This window comes from Homalodisca vitripennis, chromosome 4, assembly GCF_021130785.1.
Source record: "Homalodisca vitripennis isolate AUS2020 chromosome 4, UT_GWSS_2.1, whole genome shotgun sequence".
NCBI lineage: Eukaryota > Metazoa > Arthropoda > Insecta > Hemiptera > Cicadellidae > Homalodisca > Homalodisca vitripennis.
Window position 1 is genome coordinate 52,622,567 of NC_060210.1, and position 22,721 is coordinate 52,645,287.

The window sequence follows — 22,721 nt, forward strand, 5'->3', positions numbered from 1 at the left end:
GAATGCTCACATAGACTCAATTTGTACCAAATTAGCCTCAGGCATTTATGTTATGAGGTCTTTAGCCAAATACTGCCCGAGTCAAGTACTGATGACGGCATATTATGGTCTGATTTACCCACATCTTACCTACGGATTGGTGTTGTGGGGCTCTAGTGCAAACAATCAATTTTTGAGAGCCTTCAAACTTCAAAAGAAAGCGATTTGAATAATTGCAAAATTGAGTTTTAGAGAGTCGTGCCGACCAGCCTTCAAACACTTGCAACTGTTGACTCTGCCCTGTCTGTACATCCTGGAAACAGTTTCATTCTGTATGTCCAAATGTACCCTGTTAGGGGCCGTGACGTGCACGGATATGAGACAAGAGGCAGAGACAACTACCGTTCTGGAAAACATAGAACGGTGGTTTATGAACACTTGCCTTCGCAAGCAGGTGTCCATTTTATCAACAGATTGCCAGCTTCCATTAAAAATGCACCAACACCTAAGGTGTTAAAAACCCGTCTTAAACGCTTTTTAGCGTTAATGGCATTTTTTAATGTCGGCGAGTTTTTGGCATGTTACTGGGAGACCACCCTTTTTGAAAATAGACCCTGGTGTTGAAAATGGTGAAAATTGGCGAGTGACTGGAATTAATGAATGCAAAATATGTATGTATGAATGTGACACTGTGGTATGTTTGCAAAATTTTAGACTAAATGGCAGACTTTTACCATATAATGTATATTGTTTACGGTAATAAAAGGTTTGAATTTGGCCCAGAGACAGGGCACAGAACAGAGTGCGCTCCATCGGAGGGGAGAAGAAGCGGCTGTCATAATATATATGTATAGTATTTTGACAATGTCTATTGCGTCTATAAAAATGTCTAAAAACAAATAAAGAATCTTGAATGTTTTTAAATGAGACATCTTCCATGATAGTTACACAAAAATAAGGGTATAAAAGTACATAAGGTATACATTCTTCTTACGGGGAAAACTCTAGGTCATTTCACTACAGCCGACTTGTAATTCAAACAAATTTATAAATAATGGAGGATAGAGGTTTTTAATAAAATAATATTTTTTTTGTGAGTTCTCTTTTATTAACAAAAATAGATAATATATAAAATTACTAACTGACCTTATACAATCATAACATTTCTTGATTATACTTAGGAAATATATGCTATATTATAACTAAAGAACAATAGTTTAATCGGCAATAAATCATTTTTTATTACAATTACAATAATATATCTGTTATCTATTAGACATACTGTGAATGGTAACAAGAACATAAAGGATGACACATAACAAGTCTAAATTCTTCAAATACAGAACTTTCGATACATGCTTAAGGGGGGGGGGGGGTTATAATTTCTGTAATAGAGAGAAGTGTCCTGTACAATAGGCAGTGTTCACTGTTAGATTTACTCCGAGTGAATGTGAGTTTAAACATAAACCAAATTTATACAGAAACAGTATGACAAACTTGCTTGACAAAAACAGGGACTTGCTTTAGTTTTGTCTTTGCTATTCTTTTTTGTCAGTTAATTTCATTTTCATGAACCATTTTTGAGATGCAGTGTTTCAGCACAGTTACACATAGCCCCACCCCCCTCCTGATAACCAAATTAACAACACGTTAATAATTTTGAATGCTGAAATTTGAATGAAACTTAATTTAATTTGTATTATTATTTAGTTGTGTATTTGATACATTTGTTTGGAAACATTACTTTTGATTCAAGAGAGTTCAAATTTCATTTGTAATAAATGGTTTTATTATTATATTAAAACCATACTCATTTTAGATGTACACAATCACTTTTTCATCTTTAATATTATTATGTGAGACATAAATTTATAAGTAGCTGTATGCCACATAAATAATAGTCATAATGCTTTTTTACAACAATCAATTCATTTATTATTTAAGTCTTACTATATTAAACTGTTAAATTTAATTTAAAGTATAAAAAATAAAATAAATATAGAACTCATTTAAGATTCAGTATTTACAAATTAAACCAAATTTTTTATATAATTTTAACATTTAAAAATGGGTATCATAGTTTATATTATAATTTATATTTTCAAATGCTGCAACTGCGAGGCACATCCAGAAAGTAAGTGAACTGAGGCTCTCACGACCAGAGGGATTTTTTTTACATGTTGACTACATTGCTGTGTAGCCTGATTCCTCCTCTCCGCTAAGAGATCGGAATTAGTTCAGTGTGTTGAGAACTGTGAGAGACGCAACAATATGTTTTGCAAAAAATGTCAATCCAATTTCCAAACAAATGCAAAATAAACTCGGTCCGAGGTTTATGATATAAACCATATGGTGGTAAACATTGCACCATTCCAAATGGTCGAGAGGGAAAATTTATCTCTGTGTTTTGTGCAGTATGACGTAACATGTAAAACAGCAATATTGCTTCAGATTATATAAAAGAACCATTTGAAAAATTCTACATGCCTTCAGAGAAGATGCTTTGAGTGTGAAAAAGATAAAAGAGTAATGAAACAAGTATGAGGGCAGCTGCTCTTCAGTGGGCAGTTAACTTATTTCTGAAAGACCAGCAAAAAGTTAAAATGAAGTTATTGATCAGGTACATGTTTCATTGACATATTAATGCCCTTGAATTATTTTAAGACAGATAAGCACCAGTAGTGGTTTACTTTATTTAATTTTAACATAAGATTTGGCCATGCACAAGGTTGCTGCAAAATTTGTTCCAAAGACTTGTCAGAACAGTTTACTTCTTCTGATCTCTATGTTCTGTTTGAATTGTTTACTAAATGTTCCAAGAAGTTTCAGGCATTCTGACTTTTGCGGAATGACTAGACTGCTAAATGTTTCAGTTCAATCTAGTTTACGGCGATTAAAATATAATAATCAAAGTGTTCTGGAATGTAGCATGTAATATACCGTTCCAGAATGAAATTAGCCAGGAATAATGTAGGCAAGAACCTGTTGGAATGGAACGCCTGGAACTGTCTCGTGGAACTAATTCTGAACTCGCAATGTTCCGTTTGGAACCATTCCAGACCCAGAACAGCCTGGCACACCTCTACATAAAAAAATTATTATATCTTTATAAAAACTGAAATTTTAAATAGAACAATTTTTTTGTAAAACATTTTACTGTTATGCGTAACACATTGAATATTAACATGGATTGGTATATGTAGTAAAAATATAGACAAACAATAATATATAATGCTTTGGCTGCTTTTTTTACAATTTTTAATTAATATAATAGAAAAACATGAATTTGTAACTAATATCTTTTCTAAAATTAATAGGTTGATTCTCAAAAAATTTAGCATTTTTATCAAACGGCAAAACAGACTATCTATCAACAGGTAAAATGACTTTTTTATAATCGATTTTTTAAATACCAGTTACCCATCTCAACTCATATTTATGTTAGTAAATTTTCAGTTTAAAACTGAAATTCACCATATAATTAGTTGTGTAATAAATAAATTTACATTTAATGTGTTTATAATACAAGTTTCTAATTATTACATTTAATGATGTATATATAACAGTACGCTTAATGGTTTTGTGTTTTAACAAAGTACACATTCATAACTCTTAACATCTGTAGGGTGAGGATCACTATTTGTGGTTAGGCCCTACATCACTTTAATTACCTGGCAATTCTTTTACTGTTAAGGACGACTATCACTTGATATACTTTCTTACTGCTAGATAAATTTTTATAGAAATCATACACGAAATGCTCAATTACTTAGAAATCCCAAAGGAAAGGGATATTCAGAGATATTGTGTAATTGAAGTGACATTTTAACCAAAAACAGACCATTAAAATCTTAATCTGACAATAGTTAAGCAGTTCATGATTAGATTGTAAGATTGCTGTGCAATCACACGCCAATCTCAAAACTGTCTGGGAAAAACCTTTACGTGATATCACTAAAATTTTGGACAAAAGTATTAGTATATTAGTTATATATAATATATAAGCTCAAAGAGAGGGGACAACTTAAAAAGCTACATTTTCATTTTATTACCCCTTCAATATAATGTAGGGTACAAGAGGAATGATTTCTTTAATTTAAGAAAGATTTATTAGTATTTTTATGTATAATATTGTTAAAATTGACTTCATAAAAAGATATTATAAGAGTGAGTATTATTTTATATTTTAACACAATAATTAATCACACTTTTTGCTTAAGGAATGATGAATTGAAAAACTTGGGATTGAAATAAAAAGCATATGCTTAATGTACTGAGTTATGACAAATTATAATGATTGCAGTTCACACTGCACAAACTCCAAAGGACAGGAAGTCTTTTTAATGGGTCTTTTACAAGGTAAGTAGAAAATTACATTTTATTGTTTGAGCAAATAAAATCGAAATATTTTAATAACAAGTTATCGGAGTTATATTGTTATTTATTATAACAACTGTTACTACTCAATTGTGTTGAAAACCAAGCGTGCCATGGTGTACCAGCAACATGACGCAGAACTTCATTTCCAATGCTTAAATTTGTATTAAATAAATTTAAAAAAAATCTGTTTCTTTCCATCTAGACAATGTATTTTGTTAATGTATGTAATTAGACTATATGAATGTAAGTGAATACATTAAATTTAAACATTATCAGAGAACCACCCTAGTAAGGATATTAATTGCGTATTGCACTGCAATCCATAAGGAGATTATAATGTAACTATAACAATTATTGAAATATCATTTAAATAGTAATAATATAATACTTTTTTACAACTCCATACATACTGATTTCTTCTCACTATATAAAAGTAAAATGTTGTATGTTTATATAATTGTTTTGGCTACCAAATTGAAACTAAGCAGACATTAACATGAAATTAACACGCCTTCACTGCAGCTCTATCTTGAGTGATAAATTTTCTAATTAGACAGCAAGCGCACTAGGGCATCTACTGCAATGAACATGTTAATGCTATATATTCAAATATATAAAAGATGCACAATGTTTAGATTTTTAGCTTATAACAGTGCATTACATTAATGTATTAGGATGAGATGCAATGAAGATATCAATGTATAATCTAGGGAACCAACAAACCACTATTAACAACTACATACTAAATTGATACTTTTGTCTTCACAATAAATCAATTATTCCCTACACAACCTTTAACCTCCTACTGCTAAACCAGCTATAATACTGGACTAGTATAAACCAACTTAATTAAATGTAAACTGTAAAATATGACTACAATACCTCTTATCAACTTAATACTTGCACTGATCGTTTCCAGTCCCATATCAATTAATGTTATCCTATAACAGCTCTTGACATGATTATACAAGGTTTATTTATTATAAGTGCACAGCAACAAAGTAACAATGTACTGATTCATATTTTCAGACACTATAAAAGACTGAGACTGGTGAAATTGATTAAATTATAAGTTAACCAAATTCCTTCAAAAATCAACTGACAAGATTTATAAATTGTTTGTACTTAAAGAGAAGAACAAACTATATAACTAAGAGACTGGTTACTATAATTAACAATACCATTGTTGAGCAAATACCTACATAGACAAAAAAGTACAAAAGCAGTTGTATTTTACATACATTTATCTGTTGCCGTTGTATACATACAGTACTTTACAAAAAAGTAATAAGTACAATTTTCATTACTAGTTAAATAAAATACTGAAGCTAAGTAATATTAATTTGCATTAATACAAACTAGAACTTATAGACATAATACATACATTACTATGTAATTAAAACATTACCTTTACATTAAAGATAAAACAGATATTGTACCCTGGGAAATGTACATTACTGGAGTACAACACAAACATTATCAATGAATTAGCAGAGATTACAAAACACAAGTAACTCTTCATTTAATTTTACATATTGATGTGAAACATTCTCTAAATCATACTATAATCTACTGCATATATGTGGGTGATTTTGCTCCATACAAAAGCACTGAACAAATGAACGAGAACAGTTCAGAAAATAACCTCTGTTTGCTCACTATATGGAAATTGGAGAGGGTAGCATGACCATTGTTGCGTTAATAAGCACGCCCCGTCAATTGCTATCCAGTCATGGTTGCAGACAGAGAAGGTTGTCTAAGATTTAGTTAGTTTTCTGTAGCTTTTCGAAATGTATTTTGTTATCAAAATTCTGCCAAGTGTGAGGTGCATGCTGTCATAGTTTTCAGAGGCAGCAACTCACAGATAACTTTATATATGGACCGAAAGTAACGAGTGGAGAGTTGTTAGGAAATTATTGTAATTAAAAAAAGCCAATAACAACATGATAAGGAGGAACATGATAGGAACAATAATATCATGATGAGGAGAAAAGTGGAAGGCTCTCTGTGGTCCACAATGAACTCGTTTAAAAAAACAAAACAAAAAACCATGTAAGTATTTGTTACAATAAATGTTCCATTATCTTAGAGCTTTGTGATGAATTTCCACATTTTCCAGGACTGTTTTGTAGAAGATAGTGGCAGAGGGGTTAGGCTACCACAGTTCTGTGCTCAATAGATCCTAAATGTTCTATCAGAAAATCTCAAATCTAGAGAATATCCTCTGCTTTACACTTCCTTACACCCTACAAACAAGAACAATCATCCTTCAACAGAACTGTAACGTGCAATGAAATATGGAGACCAAAGGACAATCAGGTGTGGGGTCATACACACAATGAGCAGAAACTCAAAGATGCAGTCTCTGGCTGGCTCAAGGCACAGGTGGCAATTTTCATATAGAAGAAATGTAAGTTTGTATATATATATATATATATATATATATATATATATATATATATATATATATATGATAAGTGTTTAAATTTATATGGAAATTATGTTGAAAAATAAAGGAAGGACAGAGTTTTAAGATGTATTATAAAACGTGTTTGATTTACTTCTGAGATTATTTTCCGAATAGTACTTGTAATTTTACACTGACTCCAAAAATAATTTTTTATCACCAGTTGGCCTATAGTTTTTTATGAATTAGAATAAAATAAAAGAAATATAATACACAGTGTTAAAAGAAAACTTTAATTATGATACAATAAACTCATAAATATTTATAACAATATATAAATATATATTTATATTTATTTTAATATTTAGTAAGACATTTCAGAAATAAAGAGAGATTGTGTGTATTTTTAATTTCAATATTTTCATCTTAATAATTGGCATTATGTGTTTTTATGTAGAAGAGAAGAGGGTCAAGCCTCACTCCAAAGAGATGATGGGAGAGTGCACATAACTGTATTGGTAGCCATTTTCAGTGTTGTATGTTAAGAATGATCTTAAACCCTAAATCATGTTTTCCCTTTAGAATTTTGTTATATGTCCATTTTAAAGGTACAACTTCTACTCATAAACAACTTTTTACTTTTCTGTGATTATGGTTAATTAGTTACTCAATGAGAAAATTTCTCAGTAGTTTTTACTAAATTTTCCAAATATAGAACTAAACAAATTTTACAAAAACTACAATGACATATGGGTGCATATACACTATTCTTTAAAATAAGTTAGTTTGCCAGATTCATTTTAAAATTATTTTTATATGAAAACTTCTAAAACTGATGTTGAGGAGATCCTGGACATAACAAAGAAACATACTGATTGTTTGACAGAGAAAAGTGAATAAATACAGTTTGTCAAACTCTCTTCCAATCACTTGTTTACTTGAATGATCTATTTAAACTGACTACATAAAATAAATCTCAGAAGTCCTTTCAATCTAAGCTACTTTTAGGTAGGCTAAGAGAATGTTTACATTTTGTGGGTGGCTCTAAAAAAATTTGCTCCAATAAAAATAGAATACTATATAAATTATAAAAGTAAGTACTTAAAAGCCTCAGAGTATCAATTGGCTATACTTTCTAACATTTTATATTTAATCCACTCAAAGCCAATATCGGTTGGACACAAAATCCATAATACAGCACTACAAACTGTTAAAAACCAATTGTTAACCTGCTTGGTATCAGTATTATGTAGCCATGTACATAAAGTAAATACAATTTCATAAATTTAAATAGTTTATAATACACTTAAATAAATAGAGCACTTGATTAGAAACTAATGCTATAAATCATAATAATACATAACTTAAAAAAAATACTTACAAAATGTTACAGTGACTTTACTTTGGATGCATTTTCCAACACCATTAGTACATTATATCTAAATGTATAGATTTGTATACAATGTATGTTATATATTGTATAAATTCTTATGTACAATACAGCATTTGAAATATTATTATTATTAAGTTATTACAGTAGCATGCTATTATGCCTCGCGATGAGTATTTTTCTATAGTTTATCTGCTAGGTATTCATTACTTAGCCTAAAATGTGTATAATTGATGGTCATTTGTATTAATGCTGTGTATTAATAATTTATAAACATTAACTTGGGCTGGGAAACTTGCAATTGTTCACAGAGCATAAATCATAATGTGGCTTTTTATTAGATATTTACAGTATTAGCCATAATAAACAGTACTGAAACTGAATCAGCTGTAGTTGCCTTCTCAATCAGCTGATTCAATTGTCGATTGTTGCCACGGCTTCGTGTTCATTACTTCTTTCTTATTTAAGGTTAATCTTTGCTACCATGGTGCTAACAACGGTAGAGAAAGTTTTTATCGTAGAGCATTATTTTCGCTCATACGGAGTTGGACGAGCGTGTGGGCAAATTTTGTCATACACTGCATTACATTTTCAGGAACATTTCCACAAAAATCCGCCAAGTAATGCTGTGATTCTTAGTGTTGTTGAAAAATGTCAAAGAACAGGTACTGTTTTGACACAGCGAAAGGGCTTTTCAGGTCACCCAACTACTGCCTGAACAAAACTACGGGAGAGTGTTGCAGCAATGTTACGGTCACAGAAAAGAAGCCTAATGCAAGCTTCTCTTAAACTGAATATTAGCAATACGGCAATGCGAAGAATGTTTAAAAACATTGGTGGTTTTCCCTACAGGATACAAACTGGACAACCTTTGAACTGTAGGAACAAACTAGCCAAAGTTCAGTACTGTGTTTCAATGTTAGCAATATGCTATGAAGAACCTGATCTGAGTGATGTATGTTTACAGATTAATGCCATGTGCACCTTAATGGTTTCATAAACAAGCAGACAACACGTTTCCTTGGATTCGAACGTCCTGACCTTGTAGAGAGGCCACAGCATAGTAAGCGTGTAATTATTTGGTGAGCCGTGTCTAGGAGGGGTATAGTGGCCCATAATTCTTGAAGGCAACAATGGAGAGACTTACTGTAAATCAGTATCGATATAGAGCCATTCTTGATCGTTTTGTGAGAGACCTCAGGAGATTTTGTCGTGCACAAAACCTGCCGTTAAATTCACAGTGGTTCCAGTAAGATGGCGCAACTAGTCACACAGCCGTTAACAACATTGCTTTCCTCCAACAAACCTTTGGCAACCGTCTCATCTCCCTTAGAACAAACTTTCCTTACCCAGCCCACTCCCCCGATCTTACAACACCGGACGCCTACGTCTGAGGAATGTCGAAAGAAAACATTTTCCGTGAGGATCCACCATCTACCATCGTTCAACTCAAAGTAAAAATAACCATGTGTATTAGGAGAATGGAACAACCCCTATTCATAAAAATGATGCAAAACCTACAAAAACGGTACGAGTGTTGCCTCAAACTGAACGGGGGTCATATTGAACATGTTAATACCAGAGTTTAACCAATTTTGCTTCTTTTGACTTATATTTATTGGTCAATTCTATATGTAATGTTACTGTGTTTACCATAATAAAATATTAACATTTCAGTACTGTTTATTTTGGCTAATACTGTATTTATTGAATTTGGATTTCAAGTTGATACTTTATAATTAAGTAATTTGATAAAGAGGGTAGTAAATATAGATTTAAAGATCTTTTAATAATACAAAATATCTTAATAATAGTGATGGACGTGACTGCCAACTGTAAAATATACTAAAATATCATATTAGCAGACTACTAATATGCATTACAAGAATAAATAAGTAACAAACAAAATAACAATAATCTTTAAAAGAAATACAAGCTTTACTTTATAACAACTACAATGTTCTGAAAAATATATGAAAATCTTTATCCATGTTATTATGTATTTCACAGTGATAGAACCTCTGCATCTAAACTATGATACATTTCAGGGGGGAGGAGAGGGGTGTGTAAAAACACCAAAGAGGAAAATTTGAAATACTATAGATGAAATTTAAATATTTAAAGTCTTCGATGAGGTAGGAACAATAATATTAAAATATTAAATTTAGGCCAGACTGACAAAAATCAAAATGATAAATATTTGTAGCCCTTTGAGTCTTATTGGTGCACCAATGCATTCTGATGTAGACAATCGGTTATACCAGTATAGATTTAATAATGTACTCTTATGAAATATTATAATCTGTTGGATTCAGAATTATTGCTCATGAAAAGTTGTTAATCCTTTCTCTCTTTCTAACCTGATGGTCTTTATTCTGTTATCATTCAATGTTTTAAGCTTTCACCAGCTGTTAGATATATAAGTTACAGTGTCACATTGGAAACAAATTCTCAATGAAGGTATAGCTGAATGTATTTCTATTAAAGATTAAATTTCAAGTTTATCAGACTTAGGTGAACATGACAGTGATAAATGAAATGTTTTATTTCATTATGAGAGTTACATCATTGTAGTGCTAAAACTTATTGTGAACAGAAATAATTGGAGCTGTCAGGATTAAAAGTATTTTTGATAAATAAATTGCTATACTTTTTAAGCAATATCAATGATACATGACTCAAAAATTTGTATGAGAAAATCCCAAAGGCACTATGTTTAGTTCTCATTATCCTAAACAATCTTACAAAATAAATATTCATGTATTTATGCATAAGACACTCTTCAAAAAATTTTTACACAATGTTACATTAAACTAGATAACTAATTCTGTATACTATTAGATTTCAAAATTTGTAAACAAATAAAAAAACATTAGATAGATTTTAAGATAAATTCTTAATAGTATAATAATAATTATTATTATTATGATATCAAATGAAAGAATAAAAGTCAAATGAAATTCAGTCCAATATACTATACCGGTGCCAATTGTAAAATTATATTGCTTCCCTTCCACAGCCAGCATAGCTTGAAGAATATATTCCAATTTTATTTTGGAAACATTAAGCAATAATATTGTTACTAAAATCAAAGGTAGTAATGAAAACATATTTATACACATATTGAAGCTGAGGGATTGCACTGCAAAGTCGAAGGCTAACATTAAATAGATTACTAATTGCTAAATAACTCACAACAATATTTGTATTATAGAATAAGCTTACAGTGTTGTAACCAAAATAAATAATAAACATTATTTAGTGCTTCATCAATTATAAAAAAAACTCAATTAAATAGAATATGCAAAAAATTTTTCTTTTTTAGAAATAAATATTTTGTGACACTTAACATTCACAAATTTTGTTCTCCAACTTAGCAATTCAAGAAGTTTACATTGCTGAGTGCTCTTAGCACCATAACATTGTATTGTGAATATATACAATTTCACTGATTAGAGTTAATCAAATAAAACAAATACAGGAAGATCAAACAATAGAATTAACAGTTTTTTTTTTAGTTATTTCAAACATGGAATTGGAAGTTGAGTGATAGGGAGATGAGGTTGAGGTTTTGAGTGCTAAGAGATGACATGGAGAGGAACAGTAAGATTGCGAGGTACCCGTTGCAACAGACGATCACCTAGCTCTCGACTAACCATGAGCCAAGTGTACTTATCTATTGGGAATACCTCCTCTAGGGGAACTCGGAAGGCAATCAGTATTGTCATGCACAGACCATCGTTGGAGCCCTCCGGCTTCCCGCAATGTTCAACATTCAGCACTCCGTGGGGCTTGTGGGGAGGCACGTCTGCACCAAATATTTCCTGTAGCAATAAAATAGTGTTAAGGTTTCCATAAAACACAAGAAGAAAATTAATAACAGGTGTCCACTATTAAAAGAGAACAATACTCACAACCATGAATTTTCGGATGGTGGAATGTAAATTGTGATGGTGATTAACTTCACAGATTGGCAAGTGTACTTCAGTCTTCTCTGACAGCAGAATGTGAACTCGATTGCTGTAATGATAAAATAAGTTAAGCGTTTTGTAACAAAGTATATATTGCAAACAGACGAGTATAAGAAAAACAATGTAATTAATATCCAATTGGAATATATGATACAATTGATTGAAATCTCTTAACTAACCTGCTCTTTTGACGAACCAGAATAACAAAGCGCAACAGCAGTTTGTGATGAGGCCTGACGGAAGGGAGAAGATTGGGATGTTGTGGTTCAGGTCTGGTACGGAACACATGGCCTCGCTCTACAACAGGAAGTATGTCCTTGCAGCGTAGACTTAGCTGTTCCGGGTCATTCACCCACTTGGCCTACAATGTGTACAACAATAAAAAGAGGAAGGGAAAAAATGAAATACATAAAACAAAATCTGTATCAATGTCTGTATATATTTTGCAGAGCCTGACACAAGTGTTGAAGTGTTGTGGTTTATTATCAGGTATGCTTTCTGCAAGTAATTTATTTTTGTCTGCGTAGCTTTAACGAAAGTTTTACTGACGAGGGTGTTAGCATTGGCAGCACTGCTTAGAGAGTGATTTGTTTTATTTACATAAGAAAAGAGTGAGGAGGAGACCTCTGATTGCTAAAAAGACATTAGTTAGCATTACTTCTTCAGTGACAGGAACTCAGGATGGATAAAGTTGGGGGTAGGAGCTGTCTCCTGTCGAGTTCTCTAACTACATCCTAAATGAGGAATAGAGAGCATTATCTTAAGTCATGTGGCTGTCTAAGAAACGGAGGTCAGATATTTTCCAGGCTCTTCCAGTAAAAGCAAGTAGGGGTGATACTCTCTCTGGTCTGGCTCTGGGAAATCTTTAACACTAGAGATGTCCCAGGCACTCCAACAATTATCCTTTACAGTAAATTAGACCTATTCATCAACCCTTTACCTCAATACCTCGACAATTATGATTAGTGAGTGATATGCTGCTTCTCGCCATCCGTTGGGTTGCACAGATATAAGTGACACACCAGTTTTTCGTGTACCCAATCTAGATTTGACAGTTAGCTATAAACCAGTCAGAAGTAAACTCTCCTGGGGTTGCTGATACCTCACACTCCTAAGTACCATCATTTTAGAAGCATGGTTAAATGTGCTTACTGATAATACCAATGATATAAACAAATTATCACCATTTAAATTTTTCAGTGTAGGATATGAAATAAGCAACACACCTTATATGGTTTTCAGTATTGCTAATAAGTCATATTAATTTGTACATACATTTTACCCAAAATCTGCCATAAAAATGAATAAATGAAGGATATTGAGAGATAAAAATATACCACAAATAATTTTCTAAGAAAGAATTAAATACTCAATAATTAAAATCTACACGGCTCTGAGCATTAAAAAGTTTTTTGTAGTTTTACTTATAATTTGCAAATTTTGGATCCCTATATTCTAAGTTTATTTTTGAAAACTAAAATATAAAATTGTTGGATATCTAAAACACTGTATTTTTTGTACATATTTAAGTTTTCCTAAGTATGTAGAAAAATCCATGTACCGTACCTTAATTATATGTTATGTAAATATAAATTTTTACATTATTTTGAAACTGAAAAAAAAACAAAAAATAAGGTGTTTACTTAGTAACATATTTTTAATGATTGTTACAAACAATTTTTGGGTTATATTGTTATATGCAAATTATTATTTTTTACTGGTACATCAAAAAAACTGTTGATTTTGTTTATTTGCTTTTTTATAATTTTACCATAATTATTTTTTATCTTGAATTGTTGAAATTTAAATTTTTGTTATAGTAATTAGGCATATTTGAGCTATTCTGATGTATGCTAAAACTTGTTTTGGGAAGAACCAACCAAATTAAAAACTGCACATTCAAGCAACAATTTTACAACTAATTTTAGTTACTTTTTGTCTGAGAGAAATATATAATTCCCTCAAATAAAAATAAGTTGTCTATTCTACACTAAAACCATATAATACAAAAGCATGTGATATTTACAAACTATATGATTAATTTTGGTTCAATGAAAACTTTGTAAATCAGCTAAAACAGGCCAGCCATTATCGAAAACAAATGGACAAGAATGGCAAGAATGACAAGAATGCTTTGTTTTCTTAGCAAACACAACCAGCTCTCTGAAGACCAATTTGGCTTCAGAACGGGAAAATCGACGGTAGACGCTGTGGTGAGTCTGGTCGAAATGGTTGTAGAGGGGTTAGAGTGTCGGAATCCCACCATAAGTGTGTTTCTCGACTTATCCAAAGCATTCGACTGTGTTGACCATAATACACTTCTTGACAAACTTGAATCTCATGGCATTCGAGGTGTGCCCCTGCTGTGGATTAAATCATTTCTAAGCCATAGAACACAGACTGTCCAAATTACAAATCACCTTTCAAGTCCATTGAATTTGAGATATGGAGTTCCCCAAGGCTCCATCCTCAGTCCAATCCTTTTTCTGGTCTATGTCAATGACATCGAGTCATCACTTCTGTACGGGAATCTCGTGCAGTATGCTGATGACACGACTCTCTGTTTTAACGATAAATCAAAAGAAGTTTTGGAACAAAAAGCTTTTGTTGACCTTAACAATTGCGTCCAACACTTTCATAGCCTCAATCTCACAACAAATTCCACAAAATCTAATTTTCTGAATTTCGCCCTGCGACCGATGGACGTTGGGTGTGGGCCTTCCGTCATGCTGGGAGACTCCACATTAGAAGAAGTTTACTCCTCTAAATTCCTTGGTATATACCTTGATCGAGGTTTGACATGGAATGTTCACATTGATTCAGTTTGTTCAAAATTAGCATCTGGCGTTTATGTTTTAAGATCTTTAGCCAAATACTGCCCAAGTCAGGTTCTGATGGCGGCGTATTACGGCCTGATTTACCCACATCTTTCCTACGGAGTGATTTTGTGGGGAGCTTGTTCAAACAATCAAATTTTGAGAGTTTTCAGGCTTCAAAAGAAAGCGATTATAACAATCGCCAACATGAACTTCAGAGAGTCGTGTAGACCAGCTTTCAAAAAATTGCAGCTGTTGACCCTGCCATGTCTCTATATCTTGGAGGCAGTTTTATTCTGTAAGTCAAAATTGACGTGCATGAATATGAAACGAGAGGCAGAGACAACTACCGTACTGGGCGACACAGAACGGTGGTTTATGAACACCTGCCCTCGCAGGCAGGTGTCCGTTTCATCAACAGTTTGCCGGATTCCATGAAAAACGTACAAACGCCCAAGGCGTTAAAAACTCGTCTGAAGCGCTTTTTAGCGTCTAAAGCATTCTATAGCGTCGACGAGTTTTTGAATTATAGTTGGGAGACCTCCAATCTAGAAGACTAACACTGGCGTTGGCAGTGGAGAGAATTGGCGAGTAAGTGGTATGGATGAATGTAACGATTGTATGTCTGAATGTGGTATTGTGAACGAATGTAAAAATTATAGATTTATTCGGTATGACTTTTGCCACATAATTGTAATATTATCAACGGCAATAAAAGACTTGACTTTGACTTTGGACAGTTCCTAAAGTGCTCTTTCACACGATCCGGCGCACGCCGTGCGGCGCCCGCCTGGGAAGCTGAATGTTTTCACACGAGGTCGGTTTCGTCCGGCGCGTGCCGTGCGGCGCTCCCATATTTTGACTGTTCAGTACATGCTCAACTATTGAAATGTTAACACCGCGGAAGAACAAAGTGCTAGCCATTTACTTACTGTGGAGACGGCGAAGAAGAAGAAATAGGCGGTATTGGATTCACCCATTGCTTCAAAATCGACATACTTCTGGGTCCTTCAAAGTTTTATTCAATTCATTGCGGAACAGTGAGGAAAGATTCTTTTCTTACTTTCGTATGTCAATCAAATCATATGATGAACTTTATGACAAACTGAAAGACAAGCTGCAAAAACAAGATACAAACATGAGGAACTCCATCCAACCTATGGAAATGCTTGCCATTACAATAAGGTAAGTTTATAAATGTGTTAGTAATTTGTATTTGTAAATATAGTCGATATGTCATTTAAGGTTAGTTTATACAAAAATATTACAAATATGTACATGGATAACATTTATTGTATAAGAAATATACAAAAGAGTAATACTGCTACATAAGAAATTTTATATTTTTACTTTTATCAAATATTAAAATCATTTGAATCTCCTTCGAAATCCAAGGACAAGACACTTGATGCTGGAGTAGCTGTAGCACGATGCGGGGTTGGTGTCCGTGATGGTGGCGTTGGCTGCTGGTTGCTTGCTTCTTGACTGGTTTGTTGGTTCATTGAATAGTACTGTTCACTGCTGGTTGAGGTATGTGGGTGAATCGGACGAATATATGGGTTGATGTAGGTCTGGTTTGAAAATTGCGGAGCAAATTGCGGTTGTCGTTGAGAACAATACACGTTTTGAGGCTGACTCCCGGGATATGGGTAGTGGACTTGCTGGTATTGCGAAGTAGGGACCTGGCTGGTTCCTTGACCCTGTCCTTGGGCCTTGACGTTTTTTAAAACCCCGAGAACGCCTGGCTGAAATTCAACAAACTGGTCAGTAGTAAAGGTCTTTAAAGTTGGAACCATACTTCTGAAGAAGCCAAAGTAAGTTTCTTCTTCGTCATACGGCTGTTCTAAGATTTTCATCATCTTCAGTTCGAACTCGTCTTCGTTTCTCTTCCCTTTTCTTGTTATTTTTGGTTTATTTGGCTGCGCTGGAATACGAATTCCTGTATTGTCTATTATATCTCCCGTTGGTGATACAGGATTATTGCCTTCGGGTACGTTGATGGATGACTCTGTGTCATGTTGGTGAGCTATATTCTTCAAAAATTGAAGTTGGTTGTGATATATCTATTTTTTTATTTTACTAGCTCCAGCTCCTGATCTTTTTGAATCCTTATCTTGTCGAATGTGCTTCATCCACCTATCCCTTATATTTCGCCATTTCTTCAGCAAGTTGTCCTCTGAAATAAAAACCCGCATTATTTATTTGATTATCTATTGAGCATGACAGTTGGAAATAAATTGACATTTTAAGGGGAGACGGTATCTTTTAGGGATAAACAAATATAAAAATCTTTTTACGTAATACCATGTTACTTGAAATATATTTTGTTTTACTTTAGGTTTGTTGGCTGCCCTACTGTTCAGTGTCTATTTTCAGCAACTGGTGACAGCTGTAATATGTTTATATTGTATTCGTCCAAAAGAAAAATCAAACGCTGCCTTCATGGGAAAATCCAAACCCATAACGAAAGTTCAGTATGGTTTGGTTTCAATGAAGGAGCAGTAGGAAAGCTAAATGTTTTGGATAGGCTAGGCATTCGACCTGGAAAGTTTTAGATTTTAGGACTAAAGAGAATCGACTCCAAGAGAGATAAAAAAAGCAAAAGAAGACAAAAAATGTTATGAAAAGGAAAGGAAAAGACATTAAATATGAAAGTACCTAGTTGGTTTTAAGAGTAAATAACCTTGTGAAAACTTTAATTGTACAAGTTAGTTTTTTCATATTTAGGTACACATATTTAACAAACTATGATAACTAACTATGAAAACTCGAAAAAAGGCAGTTATAACATCTGTTGTTCTTTGTTCTAGGTACTTGGCTTCTGGCAACACGTTTACTGACCTAAACTTCTACTACAAACTTGGAATCTCTACAATAAGTAAAATTGTAGAAAACGTATGCAGCAGTTTATGGGACGTCTTGCGTTCGGAGTGTTTTCCAGAGCTGACGGCAGAGAATCTGAAGGAAATATCAGAAGGATTTTGTAATAAAACACAATTTCCCCATTGCGTTGGGGCTGTGGACGGAAAACACCTCAGAGTTGTCAAGCCTGAGCATAGCGGTTCTTTGTATTTCAATTACAAAGGTTATTTTTCTATTGTGCTAATGGCGGTGTGCGATGCAAATTATCGTTTTACCTTCGTTGACATTGGGGCTTACGGATCAGAAGCAGATCCATCAGTTTTCCATAAATCAAGTCTATGGAAGAAAATTCAGGATCAAGCAATAGAATTTCCTAAATCTGAGCCTCTCCCAGGGAGTGAATTACCTAATATGCCTTATTTCTTCCTAGGAGACGAAGCATTCCCCTTAAGTACTAAGCTTATGCGTCCTTTTGGAGGCCACAACTTAACTGTTGAGAAAAGGGTTTTCAACTATAGATTAAGTAGAGGTAGAAGATTGATTGAATGCACATTTGGCATCATGAGCAATAAGTGGCGGATCTTCCATCGACCTATGAATGTGAACATTGATTTAGCTGTCAAGATAACGAAAGCCTGTGTAATTCTACACAACTTTGTTAGAGTGAGGGATGGAAATAGGTTAGAAGATGCATCTACTGTTGTTGGATGGGAAGATTTGCCAGTACGTACCCATCAAGGAACTAACCAGTCATTGCGAGGTGGGATCAAGTCCATCCAGGTTAGAAATGTTTTGGCTAAGTACTTCATGACAAACGTTGGATCAGTGACATGGCAGTTAAAAAAAATCTAATCACCACCCGTGGACAAAAATGTGAACTGTTTATGATATTAAGGCTAATAGTTTTATATATAGTTAAGTAAAAAATAGTAGTCTATTACAAATTCATAACAACAATGTCAGTGTCCTAAACTTTGCATTAAAATTCGTTTTAGAAATATATTAGTGTTTCATATTTATGCAACTTTTTCCTTCAAATTTGAAATATCTTTTTAATTTAATTTTTCTCAGGTACTTTTTTGCTAGTTTCCCACAGACCTTCTTTTGACATTTTAACAGTTCTAGTCTTTTTTATTTACCCAGTACTATTCAAATGTAAATAATCCGGTTATTTCTGATGAACACATTTATCACATGCTATGTGTTTAACTATGAAAAACTTCTAAACGGTACTTACCCAACCGTTTCTTTTCTGAAGCGGATTTGTCTTCAAATCCAGGAAATAGCGCATGACAGATTTCTCTCCAAGCTTCCCTGTTCATGTTTCTGTCTTTATACGCCTCTATCGACTTGTCCCACAGCAGTGGTCTTTCTTCCACAAACATAATTAATTTTTCCATGTCAATATCTTCATCAGTTTCGACTGCCACTACCTCTTGTGTTTCACTCATTTTTACTTAAAAAAACACACACAAAACACTTGAACAAAAACAATACCGAAGTATACGTACGTCTTCACTCTCCAGTGGCAAACCCAAGACTAGAGGTTGGGCCGTGCGGCGCGCGCCGGACCGTGTGAAACCCCCAATATGATACAATAGCCCTTCGCAGAGTAGTCCGGCGTGGACGTCGCGTGTCAGGCGTAGGGGAGTGCGGCGGGAATTTGTGCGCCGCGCGGCGTCTGCGCCGTGCGGCGAGCGCCTGATGTCGTGTGGAAAGACTCATCTACTCCCATAGCCCAACGCCGCATCAGGCTCGCGCCGCACGGCGCGCGCCGGATCGTGTGAAGGAGCTTTAAGGTAAAAAAGATTTGTAGTTAAACTGATCTCTAATTGGTTAATTTTTGTTATTTTGCCCTTGAAATACTATCGTCTCACTGTGATATCTTGTTAAAAACAAATGGTTTATTCAATATTTGCGTTCTTTGTTAAGTAAAAAGTAGGAAAGACTTTTATTCACTGACGGAAATGAAAGTACTAATTCAGAAGATTATGAAAGATATGAGAAATACAGGTCAGCTGAATCAGTCAGTATGGTTGTGTCAGCTGACTTTCAAATTTGTTCTTTTGTTTAAAAAGCTAAAAATTTAAATTATAAAATTATCTTTATAAACAGACACAAAGACACATTTAATCACTTTAACTCACCAATTAGTGTGCACGGTTCTCAATACATCTACTATCATCGGGGAGAGCGTTCTAAAAGTGACAAGCCTGAACAGTAAAGAACCTATTAAATTGTTGTTCGATAAATTGGAATTGATAGTAATTTGGCTCTCCTTCTAGTAGGTTGTTCACTAATATGAGATAAAATTGAAATGATCAGACAGATGAATAGGATATTTGGTTTTGATAGTTAAATATAGAATAGAAAGAATGTGGAATTTAGGTATATATAGTAGTATAAATTTTAGTTGAAGTTTAAAGAGAGACAATTGCTGAAAATATTGTGTAATGTACTCATGATGTCTGAGATTAAAAATAAATCTAAAATAGTAGTTCTGAGCATGCTGGCTGGAGTCCGTTCGAATGCTCAATAGTCATGTCACTCATCACTACGTTAATTAAATGGCTTCAATATCCAAGTTGAGTGGTGACACAAAAGTGGCTAGTTTGTTTGGTAAACAGTGAATGCATTGCAAATCGTTAGCGTAAAGATTAAAATTTTGACATTGCTGATATTCAGTAAAGTAAGATTCAACCCTTCATACAATCATTGGAGAAACCATACTTCTTTAATTTGATAAGGAGGAGGGGGTTGTATATGCAGTCGAAGATCCTGCAGAAGTCAAATAATATTTAAATGGTTACTAGTCTTTTGTCCATTGCCAATCAGATATCATCAGTAACATTCAATAAGGTTATAGGCATACTGTGATTAGATTTGAATACAGATTGGAATTTGGTCACAATATTATAGTTATTAAGAAGAAAACTGTTGGTTTACTACTCTTTTGAGACATTTCGAGAGACAAGAGAGAATGCTTATTTGGCATAGTTCAGAAGGAGTTAGAGTTAGATGTTTTCTGCAATGGGCAAACCAGGGCACACTTCCAAACATCAGAAAAAACAGAAGAATTCAACGAATATTTCAAAATAACAACTATAATACACTGTGTGATTGATAAGGTACCCTTTAGAAAGCATTAAGGTATGTTATCATTCCCAACCAGTTGCTAATCATCCTCGAAAAAGAACCAGCATCCAGCCACATCCTGAGGAAAAGCCCTCAGCTTGGCAACATAATTGCAAACTGCACATTAATATATTAATAAATTTACAAAATAGTCATTAATTACATTGAGGTCAAAGGAAATAAAGGTTTAGACATTTAATTTTGTCAATACCTAGACCCTTAACCTTATTCGATAGCGACCTCGAGGATTCCTGCTGAGACAGATTTCTTTGGTAAAACCTAACTTTGGCATTTCTGATTTGCTGCTGCGTAAGATTCCTAATGCGTAGACTTGTGTCCAATCTTGCGTAAACTTTTACCTCTTGGTCTTAAGGAAAACTGAGCCTCGATGTTTCTTTAAATCTCTTTTGAAATCATTTATTCAAGGGGCGGAGGCTTTAGAGATTCTTTTTGGGACAATTAGTGCATGTTTATTAAATAAATTGATAATAAAAGAGTTAAAATTAATAACCATGTAGTTCACGTTATTGGCGGCAGTAACCTCATGCAAAGCAGCAGTATCCGTGAGAAGGGCAGAATGATCTAATCCTCTGTATTTCCAGTACATAATGGTTTTTGGTATACATTTGGAGTTCAGAGTTAATAGGCAAAAAAATTAGATCACGCTTTGAAAGTTCAGGGACAAGAAGTTGTCCGTGGTGCACTACATGAGCCGGGTCGGAGACAACCATGATATCCAGCGAAGAATCAATTGTGGTAGTATGGTAAGTAGCTTGAAGTGGAAATAAAGTCCAATTACAAGATTACAACATTGTAGACAAGTAAGTAGCAGGTCCAATTAAGTCAAGAGTTCAAGTCTTCCATGATTAAGATATTCAAATTCAAATGACTTTATTTGTATCATATATACAAAAGGGCGAATTTAGGGCCATGAGGCCCTGTCTTACAATTAACTCTAATATAATAGTATAGTACTTAAGTCAAATAAAACTACTACATTAAAACAAAACAAAATTATATAATAAAGGTCTCTTTAAGAATTTAGTACACATACATTCATACAATAAATTCATACGCACATTCACTAGCACCCTATCCGTCCTTCAAGACCTACCCCAACTAACCCATTGCTGACATCGTTTCTAGCAATTTAGCTTTCAGTAAGGCTGCAAACCGGTTTCGACTCCCTACTGACTTAATATGGTTAGGAAGGGAATTTCATGCTCGACAAGCAGTAACAACAAATGATTTGTTGTAAGTTGAGGTTCGATGGCGGGGAATAAGAAGAGTTGATGAGGCCATTCTTGTCTCTCTTGCGCTTGTTTCAGAGATCAATTTAAATTTGTCAGCCAGATATATACAGGCTCTCCAAAGTTAAGACTAGAATACACCAAATTAAGAATTTTTAATAATCTTGTAAAGGCCAATCTTAGAATAGAATTTTGAATATAAATATGCGTTATATGGTTGTCACGTCTTAGATCAAATACAAAATGTAAACAGTAATTTTGGCATCGCTGCAATTTGTTAGCCAGATCCACAGTCATTTCATTGATTATAGAGTTACAATATGAAAAATGAGGAAAAATCAGTGTTTTCACCAGTAAAAGTTTCACACGTTCTGGTAAGAAGTGCTGCATCCTCTTTAGTGAGTGTACTGAAGCAAACACCTTCTTACAGATGCCTACAACAGCATCACACCATCCAAGAGTTGTGTTCATAGTTATACCCAAATTTTTCAATTTGTCACAGTATGGAAGAGAAACGTTATTTACAGTAAT

General features: G+C 33.6%; 1 protein-coding gene across 2 annotated transcripts in view; it reads right to left on the bottom strand.

Moving 5' to 3' along the window:
- Positions 1–1,344: 1,344 nt before the first annotated feature.
- LOC124359317 (8-oxo-dGDP phosphatase NUDT18) overlaps positions 1,345–22,721 on the bottom strand; it is a 51,699-nt gene continuing 30,322 nt past the window's right edge. For both annotated transcript variants that reach the window (XM_046811969.1, XM_046811970.1), the window contains exons 4-6: positions 12,307–12,488; positions 12,071–12,176; positions 1,345–11,980 (exon numbers count right to left, since the gene is read on the bottom strand). In XM_046811969.1, the coding sequence (XP_046667925.1) occupies positions 11,735–11,980; positions 12,071–12,176; positions 12,307–12,488 (534 nt within the window). In that variant the 3' untranslated portion in view covers positions 1,345–11,734. The remainder of the gene's footprint in view (positions 11,981–12,070; positions 12,177–12,306; positions 12,489–22,721) is intronic.